At 36.1% G+C, this 26,786-nt stretch overlaps 1 protein-coding gene across 1 annotated transcript; it reads left to right on the forward strand.

Moving 5' to 3' along the window:
* Positions 1-2,853: 2,853 nt before the first annotated feature.
* Positions 2,854-22,311, forward strand: ABCF1 (ABC transporter family protein). The gene is made up of 6 exons (XM_089798425.1): positions 2,854-2,971; positions 3,218-3,471; positions 19,808-19,881; positions 19,983-20,193; positions 20,440-20,674; positions 20,903-22,311. The coding sequence occupies exons 2-6, from the start codon at positions 3,226-3,228 to the stop codon at positions 21,952-21,954; spliced, it is 1,818 nt and encodes a 605-aa protein (XP_089654551.1). The 5' UTR covers positions 2,854-2,971; positions 3,218-3,225; the 3' UTR covers positions 21,955-22,311.
* The last annotated feature ends 4,475 nt before the right edge of the window (positions 22,312-26,786 follow it).

Below are 26,786 nucleotides of genomic sequence, written 5' to 3' on the forward strand. Positions count from 1 at the left end.
AACTTTGTGTCATCTGCTGTTCTTTTCTTTTCTGTTCTTTTTAGTCACTAAGTTTTCGCATTTACTTTGTGTTTACAAGTAGATGTTTGTAAACCTTTTGTACTTTTTGGTTAAGAGCATCCATATTTAATTCATTGTAAATCATGTACGGGGAGCTGTACCCGATAAAATTCAGGGGAAGGTTATCAATCCAATGATAACCTATCCAAATGTTAGTGTTGATTTAGTCTTCTTATCTGGGCATTTAGAGTTAATTTGTGCATATTTTCTTAGAAGACAATATGTTCACTAACAATGCAATAGTCGATAAACTAATCTCATCAACAAGAATGTACACATCAATTAATCAAATGTTGTCCTTTGAATAGTAAGGTGGTATAAAGTACAAATATGTATTCATCTTATAAATTCCTTATCATATGAATCAAAAAGATGTCGTCTCAATTGAGCCCTAGCTAAGACATATCAAACAACATCATGGCCCTTGCCACATTTCCTAATTTCTCCAAACCAATTGTTAGGGTTAGTGGGGTATTATATTAGAAGTGTATGTCATGTGTCCTTACAAGTATTGGCATTGATGACAACACATCTCTTTGGTCTAGCTACTAGTCACGATGACAAGTTTTGATGAGTTAAATAAGTGAATATTTTCTAAGTCTAAGAAGACTTAACATTTTACAGTTGGATAGTTTTGGTTAGCAATGACAAATAAATGATAAAATAGCTTTGTAATAACATGCGCAAATGTATATGGTCTACTATTATGGTCAATGATTTTGATATGTGATGTAACACAAGTTATGGTGGCATAAAGTGGTACAAGTCCAAGAAGGTAATAATACAAATCAATATTGATATTCAAGATAACTGGATTATTAAATTGAATTGACTTGACAATTCAATTACTTATCATTGAAGGGACAACATGTAAGGTCTTAACTTTAGGATACCAAGATTTTATTTTGTGTTTTGATATGGGTATGGAAATGTTTGATTAAGTCTTAGTGAAGCCAATATAAATAAAGTATAATAGTGGTATAAAGGAATGTATTAATGGTGTGCAAGGATATGTAATGGTATTGATGCGATGTGTAAGCCTCGATGGTGGTTATTAGAGCATACCAGTTGTGAACTTATACAAGAACTAGTCATGCATTGTAATGCTATGTATAATTTATTGGGTATAACCCAAACTTTCATGTACTATTTCATGTATTGGACAATGAGTCCTCTAAGGTAGCTTTAATCTTCTTTGTATTTGAGTTGTGGGCTCCCTCTTGTTGTCGTCAACTCCTAACAAGGTTGTAAACCTTTAATAGGGACTTATGTAGTGGATGTACTTTATCAACTCCTAATAGAGTCAGGTTTCCAAGTAGGGACACTTTTATACTAGTGCATTATCTTGTCAGTATCATCCCCGCTAGGGTTCCCCCTTGGTCAGGGTTTCCTTAAGAACAAAAGATGATGTTATCAGTTCCTTTTTTGTGTATAGTTTATTGGCATGCTTTATCAGTAAGTTACTATTTGGTATTGTAGTAAAATGAGTAAATTATTTAAAAGCGTTGCAACACTGATTCACCCCCCCTCTTAGTGTTTCCTGATGCTAACATATAGTACACCTTCTCTAATGCATTGTGCATGTAATTGTACTATACGTTAAAATCTAACTCATTTTTATTATTTAATGCATCTTAGTTAATCAAGTGGAAAATAATGTTTAAGGAAGACGAGAAGTGGTATTATTAGAAGTGTGATGTCTAATTTTTAAGAATGCAACTATATGTACACACTTAAGTGAAACTACAAGATCATACATATATGATATTGACAATTGCATTTGATTGAGTATCAACTTAACTAATGGGTATGCTAACATAAGCGATATATACCATATAATAAATTATGAGAGAGAATAAGCTCTAAGGAGGTATTATAAGTAGACAATACAAGAAATCATATAGATATTTAATTAGTTTCATTTACTTATTCAATGACTAAACTCATGGGTATATATGCATAAGCACTATATGCCCTCTAATTTAATCATGAGGAAGAAAGAAGTATAAGGAAGGTAATAAGAAATACATTTTTCAAGCAATTCCTCTTTATCTTATCAATTATATGAATTCAAAATTTGCACAAAAATATATGTTGAACACTACATCTTTTTTTTTTTTTTTGATCGGTAAGAGGCCGAAGCCAAGATCAATTATTATGTATTACCATGAATTATTATTTTATTAAGCACGGGTAGATTCGAACCCAAGATCTCAGTGATAAGAGGCTCACAATTTACTATTGTGTTGTAAGCTCTTGCCTTTGAACACTACATCTTTTACTCTAATATTATTATTATTATTTTTTGATTATAAGACTAATTTGATAATAATCTTTACATAAAAATAATAATTATATATTTACTACACATCTATAACTTTATATGAAAAATTTATAGTTACACATTCTATGTAAATATAAATACTAAAATGATCCATCCAAAGTGCAAGTAATAAATAATAAAAAACACTCTTAAACCTAGAGAAGACTTCAAATCTCTTGGGAAAAACAAAAGTTACTCCTAAGGAACTTGCAAAATTTTAGAGCAAATAATACATATTCGTGGGAGGTCGAGTAAGTCGAAACCTAATTGAGTCCGACCTCAAATCAACGAGAAAAAATAGATATTTAATAGGAAAAGCACTAAAAAGTGCACGCGTGTGAAGCTACAGACCAAGATATTTATGGCTAAAGTGGCGGTATAGGAAACCCGAAGCATAGGGTTGGCAACAAAGTTCTTACCGAAGCTAAACTCTATACCTATAAATACCTGAACTCGGGATGCCACAATTTCTCTTCAAACGATCTGAAGGAAGATTCAAAGAAAACCTGCCATTAAATCTGTGAATTCGATTTTCTTACGACAGGTTTTTCTCTTCCAATTCACCGCCCTCTCAGATCCCCTCTCAAGGTATGCTCTTTTTTTTCCTTCACAAATTTTATCGTTTCGAAAAAATATTGTTATTTTAGTGATTTATCTGGTTATTATCAAAAAACAAATCTGTAACTTGATCAATGGACTTTTTATTCTCTTTTACATTGATACGGAGTTTAAATGTATCTGTTGAAAGGGTTTTTAAGGTCTGATGGATGAGTTGGGTTTTTAGGGTTTTTTGAAGTTAGGGTTTGATTATTATTTTTTTCATTCTGCCCGTAGGCTCCACAATGGTTTCTGATGCGAGCAAACAGAGGGCGGCCGCCAAGAAGGCCGCCGCTGCGGCAAAGAGGGGTGCCAAGTCAGCGGCAGTCTCGGCGCCTAAGTCAGGGGCGGCATCGTCTGCGTCAGTGGAGCAAAATGGCAAAGCCATCGCCGGCGTGGATAAGGCAGCTGATGAAATATCTGCCATGACTATATCTGATCGGACATGTACCGGTGTCCTTTGTTCCCATCCCCTTTCTCGAGATATTCATGTGAGTTGAACGGAAGCTTAGTCATTCTCTTTTGCCTAAGATAAAGTTATTACATTTTTAGTACCTTATTGTAAGCCGGATAATTGTAGTTTACAGGTTTTTTAGGCGAATTTTCGTAAAATTCTAGCTTTTAATGTTTTTGGAAGTTGGAATTTTGCTAATAGCGATGGTGTGTAGTCGGTAATATTTGAGAGAGTTTTTCTAGACTGCTTGTGGTTTATACGTGTCTGTTGATTGGGAAATTTTTTTAAGAAACGGGGAAAAAAAAGATACAGTGCAGGTGGCCGGTTAAGGAAGATGAAGAGTCCAACTAAGCGTTTTATTTGTTTTTTAGATTACCAGTGTAATTAATATTCAATGCCTACTAGCTTTTAACCGAGGAATCCTACACTAGCTTTTAGCCGAGGAATCCTACAGCTTTATTTATGGTGATTTTAGGATAAGTTGACTAACACGCAGTGGCAGCTTCAGTACTAACTTTGACTGTGATTTTATTATAAGTTGTTTACAGAAATTCTAATGACAGCATCTGTGACTAACTGCCTCTTTGGTTTGCCATTCTTCCTACAATCAAGGAATGTGAAACTGTGTACATGGTTAGAACAAATTATTTGACATCGTAATATTTTTTCAATCAGGGAAAACACTTTCAATCAGGATAGTTTTTCCCAATTTCTGCCCGCTGCTCTTGCCTACTTGCCTAAATAACTGTTTGTCTGATTATGGGCAGGGTTCCTTTCCCTCACCTTGAAATATTTGGTTTTTGAATGACAGACTTACGGTTGCCCTCTACTATTTTTTGGTTATTTCTTATTTAATTATTTATTTTGGTGTTGGTTTTGCTCTATAATTCAATACTGCAAGCACGGGTATCTTTGAAAAGTACATTAAATTGCTAAATTTGTATTTGTATTTGTTCATCGAAGTGATGCTTTCTGTGTGGTCTTTCAAACCGCTCACCACCGAAGGCATCTCAGAGATGTATAGAAAAAACATCCCTGCTGTTGACTACCCCTAAAATGAATAGGAAATGTCACTGGCATGACAGGAAAAATGGTAATGCTGCCTTCAGTCCAGCAATCTAGAAAATTTTTCTGTCTGAAGTTACAGTTCAGCTATCGAGAAAAGTTTGTTTCTGAAGTAAACTGTTTCGGTGTACTCAGATCTGATTGCCTGATAGACAACTGATGGCCTGTTAAAGAAACTTTGGCAAAGCCACCAATCTATAATTCACCATAAAATAAAGAGCAAGTAGCTGGTAAAGTTTGCTGGAAGGAAATGAGATCAACAAAAAGATAGTTGGTCACCTTAAAAGAATCAGGAAAGCTGCTATCACACATATATTTTGTCTGAACTTTTCTAGACGCAAGAGTATTGATGTAGATTTTCATCTTAAGAAAATACATACATACATACATACATATATAAAGGTAAAGGTAAAACAGCAAATAGGAATACAATTTTGGTTTTAATATTGGAAAAAAAAGCTTTTCCTGATTACAATAGAAAAACAAGCCTCAACCTTAGTGAATAATTTCAGCATTCTTAACCATGCTGTGAGGACAGTTCTACAGCAGTTTTTGACATAATGTTATATGATTCTTATTTACTGTTATTTATATGCTTCAAAGCTGATCTTTTGAGAAGGATGTTTATAAAGGGTTGATCTAGCATTCTATCATTTTCCATGTGGGATGTATTCTGAGCATTGTGTTAGATTGAACAAAAATTTGTTTGAATTTCAAAATAAAATGTTATTAGAAATCTTGGAAAAGGGAGGAAAAGCTATGGAAAAGAACACTGATTCAAGCATGCTGAAACCTAAAATCTTCAAAACTTTAGAATATCCATTATAAATTCTAGATTTCTGAAACCACTCTCATACACCTTCACAATAATATAAATAATATATAACTTAGTCTTAATTAATACTTAAATATTTTATTATATGTAAATATTCTTCTCTCCATGCTTGAAATTCCACGAGTTAACCTAATCCACCTCATGAATTTAAAAATTCCTTAGCTTTGGATGAAATCTGCTTAAGGAGCTTTGAAAATTGTTCACATGTTGAGGAAATCCATAAACATTAGCAAAGTCTGCTCATATGGAACTCATATGAAAGTAGTTCAATGAGGAAGAAATATGTAGGTTGACTTATAAGGAAGATTCTAGAAGAAAGTTGGAGATCACCAAATTTAAAAGAAAGGGGCATAAAACACATTTTTTAATCCATATGGAGGTACTCATAAACAAGATCAAGTTCAAATTAACTCGAAGGAAAATAAAAAAGGTAAGAATAAAACCAAGCAAGTTGACCTCTTTATGCAAGCTTTGAAGTTCAATTTTTTTTTTTTGGATTTAAGAGCAAAGTGAAGGTATTATGAGAGGAAATTTCAGGTTTGGAAACAATTTCTTTTCACATCTCAAAAATTTTACATTTGCTAAAAGTTTTCTTTTCAAGCATTCCAAATTCTGTCAAGTTTAGAGAGAGAATTTCCTTAAGTTTTCAAATTTGATTGACATGTGCAGAACGATTTTATGTAGACTTCAAAGATTTTTTATTTCAAATTTGTATATATATATATTTCCAAAAATGGGTTGGATTGGTTGGTTTAGGAGAAAATTTGCTCAAGTGTTGAGCAAGCACATCAAGTCTTTTTTATTTTTATATTCTTTTTTCCTTGATAGGTCATGCTGAAGCCTAGATTAATTATTATTATTTGTTGAGATTAATTATGTGTTAATTTGAAGCAGGTTTGAACCCAAGACCTCCCAAATGAAAAGCTCAAGTTACTGTTGTGTTATAGGCTCTTGCCTTTATATAGTCTTAAATCTTGAATAAATTGTCAAATTTACAAAAGATTGGAGGAGGTCAATATAATTAGAAAAATATAGTGAATAAATTTCTAAAACCAAGATAAAATCCGCCAGTTTGGTATGGTTTTAAAAGTGGCTAAGTGCTGTCAAGTGAGGAAATTCCACAAATCAACATGAAGTTCAGCCATCCAATCAAGGAGAGTGCTCATTTCATTTGAAATCCACCCAAGCTTTGAAGGATGCATAAATTGACTTAGTTCTGATAAACTCCTCAAAACATCATGAAATCCACCTTGAAAAGAAGAAATTTGCCTAAGACATGGCAAATCCACAAGGTAGCACCAAGTTCACTCAAGGAAACTTAGAAATTCCTTATCTCACGCTATTGTCATAGGTTCCTTAAAGCACATGAAATTCCACCTTTCAAGCATGAAAATACAAGAAATATGATGGAATCCATTCTAGGAAGGAGGGAAGACCATTCTAGCAAGGAGGAAGAAAATAATTTGAAGTGCTGAAAATTCCTCAAATGTCATCGTAGTTTTTTTTTTCTCATTATGAAATATTGGCAAGTGTTGAAAACCTAGGTGAAGAATGTAGACCAAGATATGAAATTCACTCTTTGGGGCTAGAGAAATATTGGTAAATTGTTGAGTCCAAAGCCAATTGAGATTGAAAACACAAAGTGTCTTGAGAAAATTCCAAGTTAAAAAGAGGTAAAGGCCAAGTGTTAGAGGGGGAATAATAAGTTTATGCATGGAAGAGAGATTCTGAATTACCTAGGAAGCAATAGTGAAACTACTTGGAAATTTTCTGAATTCCAAACTTGAAAGTTTAATTCCAAGGATGAGACATAATCGATTTTCAAAATTTGTAAGGCCATTTCTAGAGTAAAGGAAAGATTGGTGAAGTCGTTTTAATGATGTATTGATAGCTTCCTCAATTTTGTTTTACATTTTTGATGTAAGCTCGTCATGAAACAAACACAGTGAAGGACTACACCTACGGAGAATTTCAAGACAAGAAGAAAAGGGTGGATGAACAGGGGAAGATTTTAAAGACATCCTCCAAAATTCAAACTTCACACTAAGAAGTCAAAGGTCGTAGATTGAGGATGAAGAAGAGTAGTGAAAAAGGAGGAAATTTCAAGTTCAAGGAGCTTTAAAGATGATTCAATTTGGTAATATTTTTCCAAATTTCCCAAATTTCCAACATTGAAGAAGAATTGATCGCATCCAACTCCATTCAAAGAGATAAGCATGCTGAGGTGTCATCCACGTTTGTTCACCAAATAGATAATTTGGAGGCAAGGTGTCCAAGTTCAATGAGGCTAACCTTATCCTCTATTAGAAGGCATCATTTTTGCTGTTAAATTTTTATTCAATCTTAGTGGATAATCATCATAATCCTTAATTAGGTTGTAGTTGTCGAAATCTTGGCGATTAATCTTAGATCACTTTTCCTTGAGCCATTTTTGAACTCCTATTTAAGACCACCCTCTCTTATTTGCAAAGGGAGATCCAAAGAGATTTTTTGATTAAAAGGTAAATTCATTGTTCATATGTTGTTGAGCATGGGTACTATAAAAATCATTTGTATCCCTTAGAAGTCAACACCTTCCTTGTGTAGTTGATCATTTTGGTAAAGCAAGGACTAATTTATATTTCACATTTGCAAATTTGTATCTTAAATTTCATAGATTTTCTTTCGAGTTATAATAGGCTTCCTGAACCCTTAATATTTTTCTCCTTTTTTTTTAAGAAGTCTTAGTAGAAGTAGAATCCAAAAGCTCAAGGGCAAATCACTTGAAGATGTTAAAATTATCCCATATTTAAGGCCACCCTATCATATTTGCAAAGGGAGATCCAAAGAGATTTTTTGATAAACACTTAAGTAAATTCATTGTTTAAATGTTGTTGAGCATGGGTAATGTGAAAATCATTTGAATCCCTTAGAGGACAACACCTTCCTTGTGTAGTTAATGAATTTGGTAAAGCAAGAACTAATATATATTTCACATTTGCAAAATTGTCTCTTAAATTTCATGTCTACTTTAGAGTTATGTTAGTACCCAACATTGATAGAGTTTTAAAACTTCAAGTGTGGAGTCTTGAACTACTTTGAGCTAAGGTTCGAAGCGGTTTGAATTGGTTCAACTTGCTGGAACATGTTCAAATGATTCTACAAGTTCATTGTTTCAATGTGGCATAACAGATTTGTTCAGAGAAATAGTTATCAGAAGTGCAAGTTTTGGTCGGAATCTTCAGTGCAAGATTTCAGAGATTCGAGAAATTCAAAGTGGTTCGAGGTGGTTCAATTTGTTTCAAATTCTTTATGTAGGGTCAATGAATTTGATGGTTCAAAGGTTCAAGTACATAGTTCGAGTTTAAATTCCAATGGTCTAGTGCAAAGATCATTATTTTCAAGGTTAGATGATTTCACAAGAAGTCTCACTAAGCCTATTGAGTTCATTCAAGATAGGGGAGTATTGTAAAAGGGTCGTTCAAATGAATGCATCAATCTCCAAATGTTAAAATGTTGTTAGATGCTCTGTCCTTATAATATGATGCAAGTAATTTTGGAAATTTTCACCAATGAGCAAAGGCAGCATGTGTTTATACCAAGGAAATGGGTTTGAATCCAGAGATGCAAATCAGCAAAGTCAAGGATTTGAGATGACTCTTACCAATTTGGCAAAGGCTTAAGTTTGGTATTAAATTTAATGACAAGTATTATGAACCGACTGAGACATCCATTTATTTTTCAAAATGCCTATGTGCCGAGGTTGTCTTCACATCTGCTTATTCTAAATTGGAGCCTATGCCAAATCGGTGTGGCAAATCACTTTGTGAAATATTAAAAAGGGAAAATAACAAAGAGGTTCTCGAATCATCAGTTGGTTGGTAATTATATCATGTTGTTTTCTCAAGGTGGTGGAGATTAAATGAAAAGTGCTTGACAAATTGTTGACACTTTTGAATAAACATAAAGTAAATAATGTGCTCAAATTTGAATTCGACCATTGTAGAAATGTTGTAGGCTCGAGAGTAATTATCTTCAGAGAATCCACCCGACAGTTTAGCAATTAAGCCATTTATCACAAGCCTCAACATTATCAGATTCTTGTTAAATATAGATATCAGCGAATGCAAAAGATCCAAACAGTTACTCGCTGCCTGCACATGAGGGTTCTAGAGCATACAACATAAAAAGGAGGAGTCAGCTCATTCTTATTATCAAGGCTTGCTCATAATGAAAGCATGTGTTGTGAATATCAATCATCAACCAAGGGAAAACGTTCGTAAGAAATCAAAGTTTTAAATAGTGTCATCTAGCGCACAAATGGAGGCGTGATCTTCATCATACACGGGTACTTCGATCTGATGACCCTACAGACTGAGGCTCAACTTCTCCCCATGATTTCAGTACCTCCCAGCGTTAGAAATTGCATAACAGTGGTCTCAGTTATCGGTTTTCTTGCAGTCATGTTAAATAGGATGATACAGAGAATGCATGGAATCATTTGACAGATGTGAATATGTGGAACACCGCATGGTATCATGGAAGATATATGCTCAACACTTGGTGCAAATTACATAGTGCCGGTACTCCCGCAAGCGAAACGCATAAAGACCCCAAGTCTGCGACAATGCATGGAGAGTAAAAGCTCGGGTTTCCTTTTAACTCTACGGCAACATTTTTTGAATGTAAATTGCTATTAATGCAATTAGTAGGTATGAATATGCGATTAAACTTGCAGATCATTGGTCGCTGAGAGCATTAAGTTCATATTTTGGGGATCCTTAATCTAATTTAGGATTCTAACATTTCGTGTGCAAAGGTGATATTGGAATGTGGATTTTGCACATCCATGAATTAGAAGGCCATTTCAAAGGCAATAAAGGGGGCTGTATGCATGAAGACTGTAGAGCAAATACATCCATCTGTTGTGGCACATTGATATTGAAGGGAACTATAATAGTTGTCTATTATAATACCCAAAGACACTCAGGGGTATGAGATGAAGCCACGTGGTGATTGGTTGAAAATTGAAGGTGTGAGCTTCATCGAATTTAAAGAATGGAATGATGTATATATATATAGGAACATTAATTCAGATTTTCCATACAACATATATGTTTTAAGGCGTGGTGCGGGAAAATAATAAAGATTGACTTTAGGGATTCCAATATGGGAAGTGGTTATAAATTTCAAAAAATATTCTCATTTGGTAATGAGGTAAAAGATATAAACTCATGATATATTGTTACTTGAAAATATGGTGTTTGTTGAAGAGTGAAAATGTTAAAAGGAAAAGGGGAATTCATAAAGTTTTTCAAGATTCAGTTAGGAAAATTGAAAGGTTTTCACGGAAATGAGAAGATAAATATGCCAATAGTGAAGGTTCAAGGGGTTCCATTCTTTCTCTTTGGGATTGCAGAGTGTGTGCTACAACAGGGAGGGAAATTTTTCCAAATCATTCCATTTTCTTGAGAGACTGTGAGAGGCGGAGCATGGGCTGATTTTCTTTCTCTGAACTGTGTGTTAGAGATAGGAATAAGATTTTGATTGTTAATGTAATTTTTAGAAGAGTTTTAGTTTTTCTTTAGATGGTGGTTTTGCTTGTAAATGTGTAAAAGAGTCTTTGTGGTATCCAGGGAAGGGAGATTGGAGGTTAATCACATCAAAACTTTGATTATGATGTATTTTCCTTCCACTGATCATGATCTTGCGTCATTTTTCAGTTTTCTCTGAAATACTTTCTAATGTCACTGTTTTCTTGTGACACTATCATTTCAAAATATCTTTTAAAGCTCTGATTTTTAATTCTCTCAAGAGGACGGAAGATATATTTTCATTTTCATTATGTAATGCAACATACAACAAATGAACCTTGTGTCATCTGCTGTTCTTTGCTTTTCTTTCCTTTTCAGTTGTTAGGTTTTTGCATCTACTCTGTGTTTATGGATAGATGCTTGTAATCCTTTCGTGCTTTCTAGTTAAAAGCATCCATAATTAATTCATTGTATCTCTTACACGGGGAGCTGTACCTGATAAAATTCAAAGGAAGGTTATCAATCCAATGATAACTTGTCCAACTGTTGGTGCTGATTAGTCTTCTCACTTGGGCATTCAGGGTTATATTTGCATGTATTTTCTTGGAGGACAATCTGTTCACTAACAAGTTATAATAGTCTTCCTTTTTTAAAAAGAAAGGGGTAGAAATTTATTCAAATGACTCCAAATTACAATGCAAAGGCTAGAGGCCCATAGAACCACTACATATGTCTATCCTCCAATAAAAGTTGATCAATAATCCTACAATAATCAGAAGGTAATCCTTCCCTACCACTAATATCCCAATTATCCACATTCTCTAAAGCCCACTTTGCCAAACAATCTACCACCTTGTTCCATTCACGAGGGATATGACAAAAGGAGACAAATTCAAGGAACTACAAAGAAAAATTTGTCTTACCAAAGAGGTTAATGCCCAATTAACATTCTCCCAACTTTGGTTATTTAACATATCAACAACAATCTGAGAGTCAGACTCACATATGATCTTTTTCCAACCTAAAGAGCATCCTCTCTCCATAGCAGTCTCAATAGCCAGGGCCTCTGTCAAATTATTAGAGTGCTGACCCTTATAGATAGAGAAAAGAAAAACCGCCTCACCCTTATTACTTTTCTACCTATAGCTCCAATACTAGCATGACTAGGATTCCCTTGAGAAGAGCCATTTGTATTAATCTTCAAGGTTCCAGCCGGGGGAGGAGTCCATCTCCCCACGAACATGTTGCTTACCATAACAATGCCTTTTTCTAAAAGTATGCCCCTGTTATTACCATCTAGATTCAAATTCCTCACAATAGCTTGGTCACCCGGATCTATACTTTCAGACATATCACATTTTGCAAAAATAGTCTCCTGAAGCCTACCAAGAATCTTCCTCCACAGTTGAGGGCTATCCAATTTGAAATCACAAAAGATTCTGCGATTCCTTTCCAACCAAAGGTTCTAGAGAATAAGAATCGGTTCAACCATCCAAGCAACTTGCAAAAAGGAAGTCTTTGTTGGAGGTCTGCCCAAGCCTTCCCAAAAGTCGGTGAGAGAAGTGGCATGGATACAACTATGGCGCAAAGCTTCCCACCATATATGCCATATTTCCCTCGAAAAAGGGCAGAGAAAAAACAAGTGAGAGATACATTCTTCATTGTGCACACATAAGAAGCAGATAGAAGGTCCCTGGAAGCCTCTTTTGCGAATATTCTCCCATGTGAGACACTTCTTCTGAGCTAACAACCATAAGAAAAAATTACATTTGGGCCAAGAAAAAATATTCCAAACATTCTTCCACCAGAGTACTTCTGTCGAACCATGCAGGTTCCTATCAAGTGTAGCATAGCCTTGAGCTATCGAGAATTTGCGTTTAGGACTAGGACTCCAAGCCAAAACATCTCTCTCCCTGAGAGAGCTACAAAACTTACCCTCCAACACATGAGCAAGAAGCGCACGATCCTCTTCAGAGCCACCGACAAGCCACTCTTGAGAATCCTTCCAGCAAGTCACCTCCACCTGACCCAAAAGCTCTTTGTAGATTTCATTGAGTCATCTTAGCACAAGAGTCTACACTAAACAACAAAAATCACACACATTTGGAACCTTGGATTCAACTTTGTGATCACATATCTTAGCACATCTTTGTTCAAGAGAGGATAGGGTGCCCTTGGCATATTATTATGAGTTGTGTCACAAAGAGCACACCAATAATTAGGATACAACGAGGAATATGCTTTCGTTGTGTCAAAATCAAATTAGCACATCTTTGTTTGATTGTAGTTATTGGAAAATGTGGCTTTGTTTTCTTTGTTTTAAGTGTGATTGCTTTAGGGATGGGCTAAGTTTAAAGCATTAAAATATAAATCAAATTGATTAGCAGGTAATAAATCTCATTTCTAGTAATTGGGGAGAATTTACTTCCACACATAGTTTAAAAACAAGTTTGGAGAGGACATTGACAAGTGGTGTGAGGTATGGTGCAAGTACATGTAGTACTTGATGGTGGTGGAGCCCAGTTCAAATGCATATAGTACTGGTAAAATTTAGTTATAAGATTTGTACAAAATAAACATAAAATATACATGAAATGTTGCCCCGCTATAGAAAGTTTATACTAATAAAGACCTAAAACACAAATGTTTAAATTCAAATTTGAGTATTATCAATGGCTGGTAGTGTTTTGAAACATTGGGAGGAAACCAAGGATAATAATTGCAATTGAAATTATGGCATATTAAGTGAAGTTCAAAGTAATAAATAGGAAAATCATAGAAATGATTGCACTGACGACGAGTTGTGGGTAGCTGTTTGGGTTCAATGGGCAATTCCCCTTGTAGGGGTTCAGGAGCTCCTAGCAGAGTAAAGAGGCAATACCGCTTGAAGGTAGGGTAGAAGCCTCCAATGGGGTTGGGGCCAACACCCTTGTTGTGATACAAGGGTTGAGGAGCAAAGCCCTCGACACAAGCACAATAAAGCCTTGAAAAACTTCATTACAAATGTTATTTTTATTGTTTTTCCACCAATTTATGTTTAGGGTTGAAGCTTGTTATTGGGGCCTATGGTAATTTGTTAGGCATCCCCAAGATGATCTAATCATGGATCAAGCGACTTTTGGGATGACTTGGGGCATCTAACCATGCTTGCCATCCTTGAAGTCTCAGTGGTGTTTTGACAACAGTGGTGGTGCGGCAAGGGGGCATTTTGACACAACTTTAAGAAATTGTGTCAAGAAATGGAGATGGAGCCAATCTTGAAAAATCAGACTCGAGTGGTATTTATATCATATTATACGATATGTTGGATGATTAATTGCCCTAATTGAAAGCTTGACATAGAAAGTTGTGATAGCAACTTGTTCGTTATGGGGAATATGCGATTGAGCAACTACTATTTTTTAAGAAGAATACTAATCTAAGTGGAAAATTGGAACTAGAGTATAATGGCCGTATGTAGAATCAAAATTGGGTGGTCAAGAATGGTGCTCATCTCTGCTTAAGGCTATAACTAGTGAGATGAAATTTGGCTACAATGAAAGCTTTGGTCATTTCCAATTGGTCACTTTTAAGTTGGCACTTAGCAGATGTGTATTATATGGATGAAAAGGGTGCTGTTTTGATCAGGGGTTTAGTGTGGAGTATTATATGGTATAAGCAGTAAGGTGTTCCGGTGCTAGGAAAGGACATCTAGTGTGGAGAATGACCAAGTCCTTGCATGAATTTAACTACAATCCATGATCTCAGCGTATATCAGAAGCACACACTTTTTTTTTTAATATTCTTAGATGGGAAAGAAGTCTCTCTGTTTCTAATCTTTATGACAAAAGTTATGAGATTATATTTTGATTTAGTATTTGGAAGGTGAAACCAAATTTATTCTGAACTTTGGGCCTCCAATGATATCACTTGGTTTGGGGTATTTGCAAATTTGGTAACACATTCTTTCTTTCTCAGATCAAATTTACAAAAGATCTTTAGGAGAAATCTGTGACGGTTGTGTTCAAATTATCAGGACATGTTAATTCAATCAACCTTTCTGGTGGCGGTCAAATCTGTTTCATCTGTCATCCAGTCGACCGGATCTAAATTTTGTTATCAGGCTTCTCTTTCAATTCTTGTGCATTTAGAATTAGTCTGCTGGGAAATAGCTATATGTACTTAAATATGTCAAAGGCATAGTTGAGTTTAGCATTATGTAACCATAGTGTTCAGGGTTTGGGTTGGCAGGCTACATATACTCTGATTGGGTCAATTTTGTTGACAGCCGGAGATCCATGAGGCTATTTTATTATGAATGTGGGAATTGTTTTATGGCAAACTGAACTCCACTATATAGTTTCGTTGTCTTTTGTTATATTTGAATACGAGGTAGCCATAAGTGCAGGTTGGGAGGCCATGTGGTTGCAACAATTATGACCGAGTTTGATCCATTCACAGTTTCTTTACCATACTGCAAGAATTCAGTGTTCCTAAGTTAGTGAAGAACCTTGCATACAATCATTGCTAGATATCTGGTAATTAGGGAGGCCACTTATTTTTTGTTATTATGCACAACTCAGGAGCAGCTGCAGATCTAATGTCTAAATTGTTTGGGCCTGATGAAATTGTAAATTTTTGAGTCACATGGAGTTGTCTCTAATCTAGGCAGTAAGGCAGGGTATCATACATAATATAGAGGCATAATTTATGTTTAGGTGTTGATGTTTTCAATGTTGTAATTGCATACTTATGTCTAACATATTTAAACACCTTACAGGATGTAAATTTTAGCCAACGATTTTTCTCTTTAAATTGTGGGTTGCACGAACATACTTGTAACATATCTAAACAACTTACAGGATGTAAATTATAGCCAATGATCTTATTCTCTTTATACATTGGGGGTTGCATATACATTCTATTGTGTTCCATTTCCTGCAACATTTTTTCCTTTCTAACAACAATCTGCTTTTCAAGGAGTGGAGGATTGCATGTACGTCCCTATCACAAAATCTTTCTGCTTTGGGAGTCTGTACATGAGAAGAGGTGTTAATCCGTCAATTATGCCTATAAGCTTACAACAATCCTTTTATAGAGGGTATGGCAGAGAGATGGACTTATGGCTAAAAGTTTTACTTTGAGTTTTTAGGAATGAGAACCCTTAGTGCAGTTACCTAGACTCTTGCTTGGCGCTAACCACCTTCTTTCCTACTTCCCATAACATCTAAAAGAAAATTAGGGAACCTCAAGGCTTTATTATTGTGTATTTCAATAACTATTTTAGCTTCATCCACAAAATATAATTCTCATATTTAAATTATATTGATGATTGAGGTTTTGGTATCCGGCCTCATCACTAACAAATATCATGATATTTCTGTGAATTATATTAAAATCTCTGACACGTCAGGTTTTGATCCAGTTAATTCTTTCAAAATTTGCACAAGGCTATGGTCGACTTGGTTTTTTATCTTGTCTGCTATACATTTTAGTTAGCCGTGTGGTTCTAATGTGGATTATTATGATTGTGAATTAAGTACTTTCAATCTGTAAGTGGAAACATTCTTTATCATAATTTTTTTGAAACTGATTAGGATGATGCTTTTGAATTCCATGGTTTTAGGCAGCATGGTAGGTAACCTATATAAAAGGCCTAAATATACACATCTTCTATAGTCAAAAATTCAAATGGGAGTTCTGTGGTTCCTCTACCTTATAGTAATTGATGTGAAACAGGGTGCAATGAATTTTACATCAAGTTCAGAATCATGCAAAATAAAATAAAATGTAACAGACATATCTATATATTGAAGTAGGAGCTAATCTAACACAATCAAATCAACATCTGTTCTATATAAACATGAGAGAGTGACTGAACAGGACTAGACAATGGTAGGAGAAAACAAATTTTCTTGCATTCCAAATGACAAATGCTTGTCATCTCCATGTTGTCCATTAAGGGCTTTCTACAAAAATAAATTTCCTCGACCCTAAAGTTTGGCACTAAGTAGAATGGTCATCTTTACTGTGATATATATCTTAACCATCGTATTCACAGGGCAATCCCTTTACCTTTTGTTAAATTTATTGTCATCCCCCCTTGTTGAGGTGTTGCTAATATTTCTTATTCATGATTTCACCTATCAAATATTTCCATCTAATTGTTGCTGGGGCTATGGAATACTCTGTAAGCTGTAAATCATTCTTTTTGGGCGTTTAGATGATTGTGTCCTTTTTCTGTGACCTTTAGTGGTAGTCATGTTTAGATGTTGGGCTATTTGCACTCTTAATGAAGTGATGGGGATGCCATTCAAATGTTAATGTGGATAGATAATTGCTCTTCTGTTTTCCATTGACCTTGAGCCTTGTTTACTTGGAGATGTTGGCAATACTTGTATACCCGAGGATATGACAAGGCTATGTCATTCAAATAAAGATTGATAGAGTATATCTAAATGTGGCCAGTAAGATGTGTGTAAAGGCTTGGAGAGGTGGTCCTCCGGATATAGAGGAGTATTACAAATAAATGTGACAAGCAGGTATAATAAGCTTAGGGTTTTTGTGACTGCTGTGTATCAAATCTTCAGTAATGTGATTGTTTAGTTATCATATTGTTCTCACATCACTTCTCTAAATTTGCATCTGATTTATGAAACAAGATTATTCCTAACATCTCATTCCATTTGGATGATTCATTCTTAAAGTGACCAAGATGCTGATTTCTACTTTATTGCTCCGATAAAATATATCCGTGTGATACCTTTCTATTTGTCATTGAATGTGCCAGTTAGATTAACCTTTCTGTTTTTTTTTACTTTCCATATAGGAGTATAACAAATAAATTTGACAAGCAATGGTATAACAAATAAATTTGACAAGCAGTGGTAGGATGAGCTTAATGTTCTTGTATTGCTATGTATCAGATCTCTTATAATTGTGATTGTTTGGTTATCATATTTTTCTCATACCACTTCTCTAAATGTGTATCTGATCTATGGAATAGGAGTATTCCAAATTGCATTCCATTCAGATGAATTTTTAAAATGATCAAGAAGCTAATTTCTACTTTATTGCTCCTACAAAACCTATCCATATGTGATCTGTCCTTTGTATATGAACACTGTCTTCGAATTTGCCAGTTAGATTAACCTTTCCATTTTTCGCTTTACATAGAGGAGTTCTACAAATAAATTTGACATGCAATGTTATAATAAGCTTATTGTTCTTGTGATTGATGTGTATCAAATCTCTTGTAATTGTGATTGTTTAGGTTTCATATTTTTCTCACACCACTTCTCTAAATGTGTATCTGATGTATGAATCAGCAGTATTTGTAACATCCCATTCCTTCAGATGATTAATCTTAAAAATGACCAAGAAGCTAATTTCGGCTTTATTGACCTACTATAAAATAAATTCATATGTGACATCTGTCCTTTATATATGAACTATTTGTCTTTGAAGGAGCCATTACATGTGACTTTTATGTAAGTCAGTTTCCTGTATGTTGCTTGTATAAGATAATCATCATCTTTCTGAAACAGAATTTGTTCCTTACATGATTGAGAGTAACAATTTGTCTGGTTCTTCCTCTCTCTTCAACTTTGATTCTTTTTTCGCATTCCCTCACATTTATTAACCAGTTCAAAGTCAAATTGTGGTACTTACTGGGAGTATATCTATCGTAAAATAATAAAATCCTAGGTGTATGCATTTTTCATATTATATGTGAACTTTCTATTTTGGCATTTGATAGAAGAAACATCTCAAATAGATTGTTCAACTTATAATATTGTTTCATGCTATTACTCTTTTCAGATTGGTGATTCTAGCAGACACGACTTTTTTAATATGACACAAGTTATTGTAGTGTATTATCCAATTGTTTTCCTGAAAAAACAGAATTTCCTGCCAAATCATAGTCAAATAAGGAATTACACCTACACTGCAACTTTTGGTCAGTATGTTTAGCCCAAGAAAGACTTGAAAGCTTCTTTTATGAATCCCAGGCTGTGATAATATACTGGAAGGCCATATAATCGGTTGCATATGAGTGAGACAGCTTAGTTAGGGGATGTTAACTGTTGACCATTGGTTCATTAAACATTTCATTATTCAATTATGGATGGTTTCTGCCTTCTGTTCTTCTGTATTGTTTGCTTTGACACGTCCTGCTCTCTGTATAATCCTGTCTGACACTGACTGACGTTCTCTTCTTCTGCCTGGGTAAATGGTGGCAGCCTGTAAATTTGTTAATTCAAGATTCCCTTCGTATTATAAATCTGGGATAAAAAAATAAAGCCATTCTATATTCTCAACCAGAAAATTCATCCACCTAACTAATCAAAGTTACTTTTTTATCTCCATCAAATTTTGTATGACATGCTGTGACCTAATGGAACTAAAAAGGTGCGTGTAGAGTAAGTCATGGCATATGTTGCAGACACACTAGGTTCAGTGATTTTCTCTTTTGTTGCCTGGGTATATGGTGACAGACTGTATTTCTTGTTTATTCAAGAGCAGTAAGCTTCACCCACTATTATACATCAGGCATAAAAATCATGAAGCCATTGTTTATTCTTGATCAATGAGGTCAGTCATAATGAATCTGGGAATCTATCCATAACTAATTGAAGTTTCTGTCTGCCAATTTTTCATTTTGTTTGTCATGCCAACCAAATGGAACAAATATAGGTGATTGTATATGATGAAAAACTGACATCAAGATTGGAAATGAAAAGAGAGAAATGATAGGCTGCACGTAATAACTTCATCATTGATTGGTGAATCAATAATATATGAAAATGAGATTTATTGTGCGAATGAAATTATTCCGGAACTAGAGAGACTAAGCTATTTCTGACATTGTTCTTAATGGTTGGAGTGAATTCTTTAAGTGATTCATGGATCCATGGTTACCTGGGTCATCCATAATTTTGTCCTGTATTAATATTTCTTGTCTGCATCTCTTTTGCCAGATAGAGTCTTTGTCAGTCACATTCCATGGTCACGAGTTGATTGTTGATTCAGAGCTTGAGCTGAATTATGGAAGGTATTAAGTTAATTTATTTTTGGCAAATTATTACTGCTTTTTGATTTTTTTGTTCTATTGGTCACTATTATGGTTACTTGATATTTTATGCTGTATTCCAGACGCTATGGATTGCTTGGACTGAATGGCTGTGGAAAATCTACACTCCTCACATCTCTAGGAATGCGAGAGCTTCCCATACCAGAGCATATGGATATATATCATCTGACCAGAGAAATTGAGGCTACTGATATGACTTCACTTGAAGCTGTAATGAACTGTGATGAAGAGAGGCTTAAGCTTGAGAAGGAAGCTGAAGCTTTGGCTGCTCAAGTATGTATAGAAGGGAAATAGAGACATTTTACAATCCATCTTTTAGTTCAATGATCTTTTTTATTTGACTCGCAACATGTATTCTTTTCCTCTATTTGCACTATTTTTTTGTTCATTGATCTATATCTATTTGATGCATTGTCAGAATGTTTTTCTGAAAGCAGTAGGATTAAAGCTTCTTTAATATCTAATGTTAACAAATGAGAAGATTATAATATTTTTGGTATTTTGTTTGACATGGACTAGGATGATGGAGGTGGAGAGGCTTTAGATCGAATATATGAGCGTTTGGAACTCCTGGATGCTGCTACAGCAGAAAAGCGAGCTGCTGAAATTTTATTTGGACTGGGTTTTAGTAAGAAAATGCAAGCACAAAAGACACGAGACTTTTCTGGAGGTTGGCGGATGCGAATTGCACTGGCACGTGCATTGTTCATGAATCCTACAATTTTGTTACTAGACGAGCCTACAAATCATTTAGGTTCGCAATTTGTTTTTGTTTGCTTGAGGTTTTTAGTTGGGGGGGCATGGACCATCCATGGTTTGTCTGTTTGATATTCGAGCCTTGTATGTTTTAACAGAAGGAATTTTCATCGAGTTTTTCCGTGCTGTAATGCAAAAAAGTTGATGTTTGAACTTAATTGAAAAACAAAGGAATGGTTGTTCTGAAGTTTGTTGGCCTGAAGTTCTTGTCTTTGTGTATTTTCAGATCTTGAAGCTTGTGTTTGGCTCGAGGAAACTCTGAAGAAATTTGATCGTATTTTGGTTGTAGTATCACACTCCCAAGACTTTCTCAATGGAGTTTGTACAAACATTATTCATATGCAAAACAAGAAGTTGAAATTGTATACAGGAAACTTTGATCAGTATTTCCAAACACGGGCTGAGCTTGAGGAAAACCAGATGAAGCAGTATAGGTGGGAACAAGAACAAATTTCTTCAATGAAGGAATATATTGCTAGGTTTGGACACGGTTCTGCAAAGCTTGCCAGGCAAGCACAGAGTAAAGAAAAGACACTAGCAAAGATGGAAAGAGGTGGGCTAACAGAAAAAGTAGTCAGAGATAAAGTATTAGTGTTCCGGTTCACTGATGTTGGTAAGCTTCCTCCTCCAGTGCTCCAGTTTGTGGAGGTGGACTTTGGATATACTCCTGAAAACCTCATATACAAAAATGTTGATTTTGGAGTTGATCTAGATTCACGGGTAGCATTGGTTGGTCCAAATGGAGCTGGAAAGAGTACATTGCTGAAACTAATGACTGGTGATTTGACTCCTTTGGATGGCATGGTAAAGCGCCATAATCATCTCCGAATTGCTCAGTATCACCAGCATTTGACTGAAAAGCTAGATTTGGAAATGTCTGCATTGCAGTATATGATGCATGAATACCAAGGTATTGAGGAAGAGAAGATGCGTGCAGCAATTGGAAAATTTGGACTCACAGGCAAAGCTCAGATTATGGCCATGAAAAATTTATCAGATGGACAGAAAAGCCGTGTGATTTTTGCATGGCTTGCTTGGAGGCTACCTCATCTGCTTTTGCTTGATGAACCAACTAACCATCTTGACATTGAAACCATTGATTCGCTTGCCGAAGCTCTCAATGAGTGGGATGGGGGACTTGTTCTGGTTAGTCACGACTTTCGGCTCATAAACCAGGTTGCCAAAGAAATATGGGTTTGTGAAAATAAGTCTATCACTAGATGGCGAGGTGATATTATGGATTTCAAGCAGCATTTAAAGAGCAAGGCTGGCCTGTGAGCGCCGTTACCATCTGTGATTTTATGATAGTGAAAGTTTGTTTCCTAAGACACCAAACATATATGCGGTTCATTTTATGTTGTGTAGGATTTAAGCCTCCTTTGTTGTAGGATAAAAGGAAAAGCAATTCTCTTGTATTGGTCTAGAGAGCTGTTATAGGGTAAAATTAGTAAGACCTTTGTTGAAAATCTGAGACTATCGCTACTGATTGTATATGGTCTCAACAAATTAAGAGTTTTTTGCCATTTTTTTGTTGAAGCCAGCTATTTATTGATATATAGCTCGTGCATCACATGCATTTGGAAAGGGAGAACTTATAGATTTATTTTTAAAGGAATATATGTTAGCAGTATTTGGGATATCAATTTGTTTATTAGTGTAGTCTTGGGACCGTTTAATACTAAATTAAATATGATGTTTGATTTTGGGAACTTTCCCTGCACAAATTCAGCATCAGTGCTGCTTCAGCTGAGACATTGAAATTGCCTAATGTTAATAATTATGTCATCATTTTATATTCTCAATAAATGAATGTTAATTCCTCCATCTTAGTTATTAAAAATAACTAAAGACAAACTGAGGTATGTGCTCTGGAACAACGGCCAATGCCAAAAATAAGCTTCAAAGGGACTTGTTCATCATTGCAACCCCAATGCGTCCTCTGCCTCCAAAGTTGCATCTCAGATGTAGACTCTTATCTACAGTGCCACAGAAATGTCATGATGTGCATGGTTTACTTCCTAAGATGCATCTCAGAGATAGAGACCTCTGTCCAGTACTCCAGAAAAAGCACGGTGTACATTGGTTATTTTGGCTGCTGTCTCTTGTTGTCTCCAAAGACTCCAGACCCAGAAAACTTTGGAGAAAATGAGTGAAAAGGCAAAAACGGGAAAGACAAGTAATTAAAATAGGTCTGCATAATGTTTCATGCGGGTTTTTTGTGGATTTACGAAACTCTGGGCATGGTTATAGTATTGGGATGTAATGGCTATGTAGACTTGTTGAGAGGGGCATAAACAGCTGTATTACTGATTTCGTGCCATTGTAATAGTGTAAAGAGTAATTATTTGTCTTTACTATTTACTTTTCTTTCTTGTATGACTGATTTACTGTTTTTGTATTCAAAGTTCTATATCATGGTATTTATAAAATTTAGTTGGACCAGTACTAGTCTGGCCTCTCCAAGTACCCATATCTTCTACTTCTGAAAATTGGTCAGACCGTATCAGTCTTTGGCATCGCCAAGAATCTAGTGAGTTGTATTTTATTTAATTCTTCTTGATCAGAATGGACGCATCTTGTTGAAGATTCACGCTGTGTTATAGCATTCCTGTCTGATTGTTTCTTTTGATGGTGAATTACGTTAATATGAACAACCCTAAATTGCACAGGAGTTTTTAGCTTTGAACCTGCGTCAGTCCTACTACAACTGACTTGCTGTCATTCCGATCCTACATTATGCCGCTGCTGTCTTTAGAAAGCTGTGTTTACATGTGCGCGGGTGGATGATTGTTACGATTTTAACAGTTCCCACTTTTAATACTCATTGTAGTTTCCCAAAAGATATTTTCAGCAGGGAAGGCCGATCAACCGATATATTCCAACTTAATGAAATGACTGGGATATATGAGGGGGTATGGCATGCAACATGTTATAATACTAATATATTTCCTTTAAAATTGAGGTTCTTTTTCATTATCGAGAACGGTGTTTAATTGTTCTGTAGTTTGAGGTTGAAGCTGTATTATTTTGTAATCCTGGGTTCTATTTGGAGTTTGTAGCGTTCAATCTCGACGTTCACCGTCTTTTTCAAATCAATTGTTTTGATTGCGTGGTTATGAAGATGGTTCAAGGAAAACCAACCCAAAATCTCATGAACGTAAGATGGTGACAATACAGCTTTTTCAGCGGATTCTCTTTGGGGATAGGTTCTATCGCCAGTTAGTCAATGACTCAAATTCTCTCTTTGCATCTTCAAGACTAAGGGAAAGGGTTTTTGTAAGTGGCTTCCAAATTATGAGCATGACCTATTATTTAATATCTACAAATGTAGGTATATACCAATAAACTAACATTAAATTTAAAAGTGGCTTGTGAATCAATGCTAAGAATATTATAGTTAGTTATGAATGTGCTATAACATGTAGGTTTATTGTTTTGATTAGGTACTTCATTTCTTGGCAATATACTTCATAGCTCAAATTTTTGAATTCTCTGAACGAGGTTTTGGTTTGTGTCACTTTTGAACATCTTGGTACACCCTACTTGAATTCAATATTGATTTCTCTAACAAGGTGTGAGTATCAGAGTATCCAAGTGCTCAAGGATTGTGCTTCCTATTCTTGACATACTTATATTTCCCCCATATGTCATCTGACCAATCCATTATTTTGATTGTTTCAATCCACATGTACAAGAGACATAATCTAGAAAAAATCCAAAGAAGCAAAAGTATAAGTGTAGGAAGGAAAAAAATCTCAAAGCCCAACTCACACTTTATAAAGATTGGATAATATATCTTTCATTGGCAAAATAGCCCCAATTTGGAAACAAGTTGAGATAAGATGATGATATTAATATTTGACAAAGGACCAACAAAGGGTTCAAGGGATTGGAAGATACAATAGGGCATAAAAGCAACCCAACAGGAGCACCAAATACTGTCTAAAAAGGAACAAGCAACAAAACAAAGAGAGGAAATGAGAATGTACAGATGAAAGGAGGATTAGATATTCTTTCTTGGTACAAAGAAATCCATCCCTTAAGGATAAGACCTAGGGAGGCTAGTGGTTGAGCTTGAATGCGAGTAGCATTGGGAGTAGAATGTTGTTGCTTGATGAATGCTTGATGTGGTCTAATAGATTTGGTGCATCTCGATGTGAGTGTATTTGATGGGCACTTCTTGCTCTTGGAGAGTGATAATGGGCGAGGGGGAGGGGGCGGGGGAAGGCGGTGATGAGCTGATCCAAGCCTCGACTCCGAGGAAATATGAGATGTAAAGCGTCGTCATGGAGTTACAAAGTCTCACAAAGGTAGAGGGCTAAACATCGTTGGTCGGTGTAGTTGAAGAAGGCCAATAGAGAATTGCAGTCTTTGAATAGGTAGTGAAACTCGTCTCTGATCTCATAGTAGATGGGACATCTAAAGATGAAATGGATCTTGGTCTCCGTCTCCAATAGAGTACAAAGGCAATAGATCCCATTGTCTCTGACCAAGTGGTGATTTATGTGACAATGCACCTTGTGCGAACCCACTTTGAAAGACCCCAAGGCTTGTAGAAAGGATGCACAATAGTCCCCTCATGGATCTTAAGAAAATGCTCCAAGTAGAAGGCCATCCGCGAGTGCAAACCCCCGTTTGGGTTTAACCCAAGTCGTGGTGGTGTATTATTTGTATATGTCAAGTTTGACATGCCCATTCAACTCACCTTGTGAGGGGAGCAGATGAGTAGGAGCATCCAGTGAGAAATGGTAAGGAGGGAGAAGATCAATATCGATCCCAATCAAGCTTAAGTAAGGTAGTGGCTTAGGCATACTAGCCACGAGCTTTGGGTCGCAAATTAGAGCTGGTGATATCAACGGAGGAGCAGTAGGTGAGTTAGGAGTATTTGTCGTCGCTGTCTGCAAAGTCAGCAAAGCCCCTGAGGCAGTGGAGAAACCAGATGAAGTTGAAGATAACACTAACCCTGAAGGGATGGGCCTTGAATTCAACCAAAAATAAAACTGTGCGGGGTGTATTGGGGACATGATGATTCGATAGAGAAGGATCTAGACTCGCTCGACTAAAACTTATGCATCATGATGTCGAGCCTCCTCAATGATATTCTGCAACATCAAGATGTGATCCACAACCTGATAATTGGTACAAAACCTGGTCTGTCCTCTAGTATGATACCACCCCTTGTTGAGGTATTTGGACAAGATAGTATTCAAAACTGTGGCATAGAGCTTGGCAAAGGTATGCCCAATTATGATGGTCTTGTAGTTGCTGGGGCCTGAAACCAACCCGAACTTATAGATGGGATAAATCACGTGTCTCGATCAGAAGTCGATCAACCTAGTGCAAACCACTCTGTTGAAGAGTGTCAGAAGAAAAGAACAAAGGATCAGAGTACCAAGCTTGAAGAGCTCTTTCTGAAAACCTTCCTCATCAACAACCCTACTGCATTTCATGAGTCTAATGGCCTCACCAACGATGGAGGAAGTGAAAAGATGGTAGTGTGGGGGGATGGAAGGGTGAGTGGGTGGCTAGCAAGGGATATCATAGAGGGTTGAGGTATGGGATACCAAAGAGTGCTAGTGAAGGGCACAAGGTGAGAGAACAAGGTACGCCAGAAGGTTTTCGGGTTATGAGTGAGAGTGTCGCAAAGAGATCTACACTGCGAGGCCACAAAAAACCTGTTTCTTGAAGCGAAGAAGGCGGTGGTAAGAAGAACACAACTGAGTGTAGGATGGGGAGTGTGCCGCGAAGGAAGCACACAGGGAGCTGTGGAAAGATTTGCAGTTCTCATCGAACCACTAATTTATGGGGCAAGAATTTTGGCCAGTGGGGTTGTGGTGGGAGGAAGTGCGATGGGGGATGAAAAGGAGGGTTGACTCCCATAAAGAAGAGGCAATGGGGTTGAAAAGATAAGGAGCATGGGAGATAATTGACAAGTGGTCGAAGGAGAAGCGCCATCTGAGGTGGCAGGTGAAGAGGTCACAATCACAATCCGACAAAAGAAAGTGGTACGTGGGCCTACGGATAAGAATTGGGGGTGAAGCAGTGGGTAGGGAAGAGACTGACAAGGAGACTGAGGATGGAGTAATTGGCGAAAGGGAGGTAGGTGACAA

The sequence above is a fragment of the Cupressus sempervirens genome, chromosome 8 (assembly GCF_028749045.1).
Source record: "Cupressus sempervirens isolate cs-2001-9-10 chromosome 8, ASM2874904v1, whole genome shotgun sequence".
Classification (NCBI taxonomy): Eukaryota; Viridiplantae; Streptophyta; class Pinopsida; order Cupressales; family Cupressaceae; genus Cupressus; species Cupressus sempervirens.

Excerpts from the sequence above, each read along its gene's own strand:
- ABCF1 (XM_089798425.1), top strand. The coding sequence starts at position 3,226 with ATGGTTTCTGATGCGAGCAAACAGAGGGCGGCCGCCAAGAAGGCCGCC. Across the intron at positions 19,882-19,982 it reads CTTGAGCTGAATTATGGAAG|ACGCTATGGATTGCTTGGAC; the intron begins GTATTAAGTTAA and ends GCTGTATTCCAG. Across the intron at positions 20,675-20,902 it reads CGAGCCTACAAATCATTTAG|ATCTTGAAGCTTGTGTTTGG; the intron begins GTTCGCAATTTG and ends GTGTATTTTCAG.